This window comes from Bison bison, unplaced genomic scaffold, assembly GCF_000754665.1.
Source record: "Bison bison bison isolate TAMUID 2011002044 unplaced genomic scaffold, Bison_UMD1.0 scf7180017854395, whole genome shotgun sequence".
NCBI classification, from domain to species: domain Eukaryota; kingdom Metazoa; phylum Chordata; class Mammalia; order Artiodactyla; family Bovidae; genus Bison; species Bison bison.
The window spans coordinates 24198-26380 of record NW_011484968.1 but is presented as its reverse complement, the minus strand read 5'-3'; the positions used below and the strand labels follow the sequence as shown (position 1 = coordinate 26380).

At 65.5% G+C, this 2183-nt stretch overlaps 1 protein-coding gene across 1 annotated transcript in view; it reads left to right on the top strand.

The window, feature by feature from the left end:
- The window catches only part of BRD3 (bromodomain containing 3), a 21301-nt gene extending 19124 nt beyond the window's left edge, over window positions 1-2177 (top strand). Inside the window, exons 12-13 of the mRNA XM_010856793.1 lie at window positions 69-197; window positions 1954-2177. Of these exons, the coding sequence (XP_010855095.1) occupies window positions 69-197; window positions 1954-2069 (245 nt within the window). The 3' untranslated portion in view covers window positions 2070-2177. The remainder of the gene's footprint in view (window positions 1-68; window positions 198-1953) is intronic.
- Window positions 2178-2183: the final 6 nt, after the last annotated feature.

The following is a 2183-nucleotide window of genomic DNA, read 5'->3' as shown; positions in this document are numbered from 1 at the left end:
GGCACCGCCTTGGGGGGCTGGGCATCCGCCTGCCCTGCCCGCAGCCACAGCACCCTGCTCTCCCACAGCCACGAGCGGGAAGAAGCAGGCAGCCAAGTCGAAGGAGGAGCTGGCTCAGGAGAAGAAGAAGGAGCTGGAGAGGCGGCTGCAGGATGTCAGCGGGCAGCTGAGCAACAGCAAGAAGCCAGCCAAGAGAGGTAGGGCCGCCCCCGTGCTGCTCGGGGCGGGGGAGAGGGCTGCGGCCCCCGGAACCCTGGTCTCCTTACCTGCGGCTGGGGCTCCGAGGCTGAGCAGGCAGCAGGCACGTGGGAAGGCGCCACTCTGCAGAGCTCCTGGGAGCGGCGTTTTGGCCCAGCCGTGGTCCGTGGGGGGCCGGACTCCGTGACATGGGAGGGACTGGGGCCCACCCTGCAGCTTCGGAGGGTTCTGGCCCCAGCAGTGAGCTTCCTGGTCGCCCCGGGAGAAGGACACTAGTGCCCAGCAAGTTAGCCAGCACCACAGGTGGGGAGAGGGGCTGACTGCCAGCCCCGACCGCATGCTCTGTGGACTTTGGGGTCTCAGTTTCGGTGAGCAAGTGCTTCGACTCCTTGCCTCCTTTCTCTGGAGCCTGTAAGAAAGGGCACGTGCCTTTTTTCCTACTCAGGTGGTGGTCAGATTCTAGGCTCAGTCTTGGCCATGTAGCAGCCGGCTGCCACAGCCTTGCCTGGACCTGCTTTCCCGGTGCCAGGGTGGGCCTTGGGGCCCTCCCCCTGCCACCGATGGCTGAGTTCCCTTGGATCAGCCCCGGAGAGGGCAGGGCAGGTGGGCACGCGGTTACGGCTCAGAGCCGCCTGCCCGGGGCCAGCCCGCCCCCACAGCCCGTCAGTGCCTCTCGGTTGGCGGCGCTCACTTCTTCCCAGGCCCAAGTGGTTTTGGCTTTGCTGGCCTCCGAGCTGGTTCTGTGCTCACTTCTGACACCAGCTGTGTGAGTTCCTCTCACACCAGTTCTCCAGGCTCCAACACGAGCTGGGCATCCAGCCGTTCAGTCAGTGCACTGTCTCCTCGGGGATGGTGCAGAGCCTGCAGGGTGAGGGCTCAGACGCCAGGTGCAAGTCCCCTGCCTCTCCCATGCCTCTGACTGCCGGGCTGTGAATCAGGAACCCCCACGACCCTCTGCTCAGGTGTGCACACTCGCTGGCGTGGCTCACAGAACTCGGGAGTCCTGAGTCTGAATCACACGGTGGTTTGTCATAAAGGCTGCGGCTTGGGGACAGCCAGGTGGGCGGGAGGCACAGGGCTGGGGCTCAGGTCAGGGGCCGGGCGCCCCTCCCAGCACCTGGAAGCCCTCTGCGTAGGGGGTTTCTCTGGAGCTCAGTCTCCTCCAGCTCTCTCCCCTTGGAGGGAACAGACGCCTAGCTTGTGTTGGAGCCTGGAGAACTGGTGTGAAAGGAACTCACACAGCTGGTGTCAGAAGCGAGAGCAGAACCAGCTCAGAGACCAGCAAAGCCGAATGCACTTGGCCTGGGAAGAAGTGAATGGCAGTTCCCTCCCCTCAGAGGTGGTGGCCAGCTGGGGGGCTGGCAGGGTGGGGCGGCGGGGCGAGCTGAAGAGTTCCCGCCCTCCAGTCATGTGGTCTTCCTGGTGACCAGCCAGGGCCAAGGCTCTCAGGGGGTCCCACCCCAGTCACTCGTTAGCATAAACTCAGGTGTGATCTAAAGGGCCCCACTCAGGAGGTCTTGGGGGACCTGGGAGCCCTGTGCCAGGGACATGTACGGGCACCAGACAGACTCCTCGCAGCCTCACCAGTGCGTTGACTCGCATCAGTAGATCTGTTAACATTTTTCAAGCGACCAGGTCAGGATCTGGGTTGGGGGGATGTGGAGCCAGCACAGGGGCTGCAGGAAAGGCCGCGGAGGCGGTGGGGCGGTGGGCCGGTGTGGGGGTGCGCGCCGCTCAACTGTGCATCTCCCCCAGAGAAGTCGGGCTCCACCGCGTCCGGGGGGCCCTCGCGGCTCAGCAGCAGCAGCTCCTCCGAGTCCGGCAGCAGCAGCACGAGCGGATCCAGCTCCGACAGCAGCGACTCCGAGTGAGCCCTGGACGCGCGCGGCTTGGGACGCAGCCGGTGGCCGCCGCCGCCGCGGGGACGCCGCGGCCTTCCCCCCGGCGGTTAATATACTCCTTTCGTTCCCTGGCGTGCAGGCTCT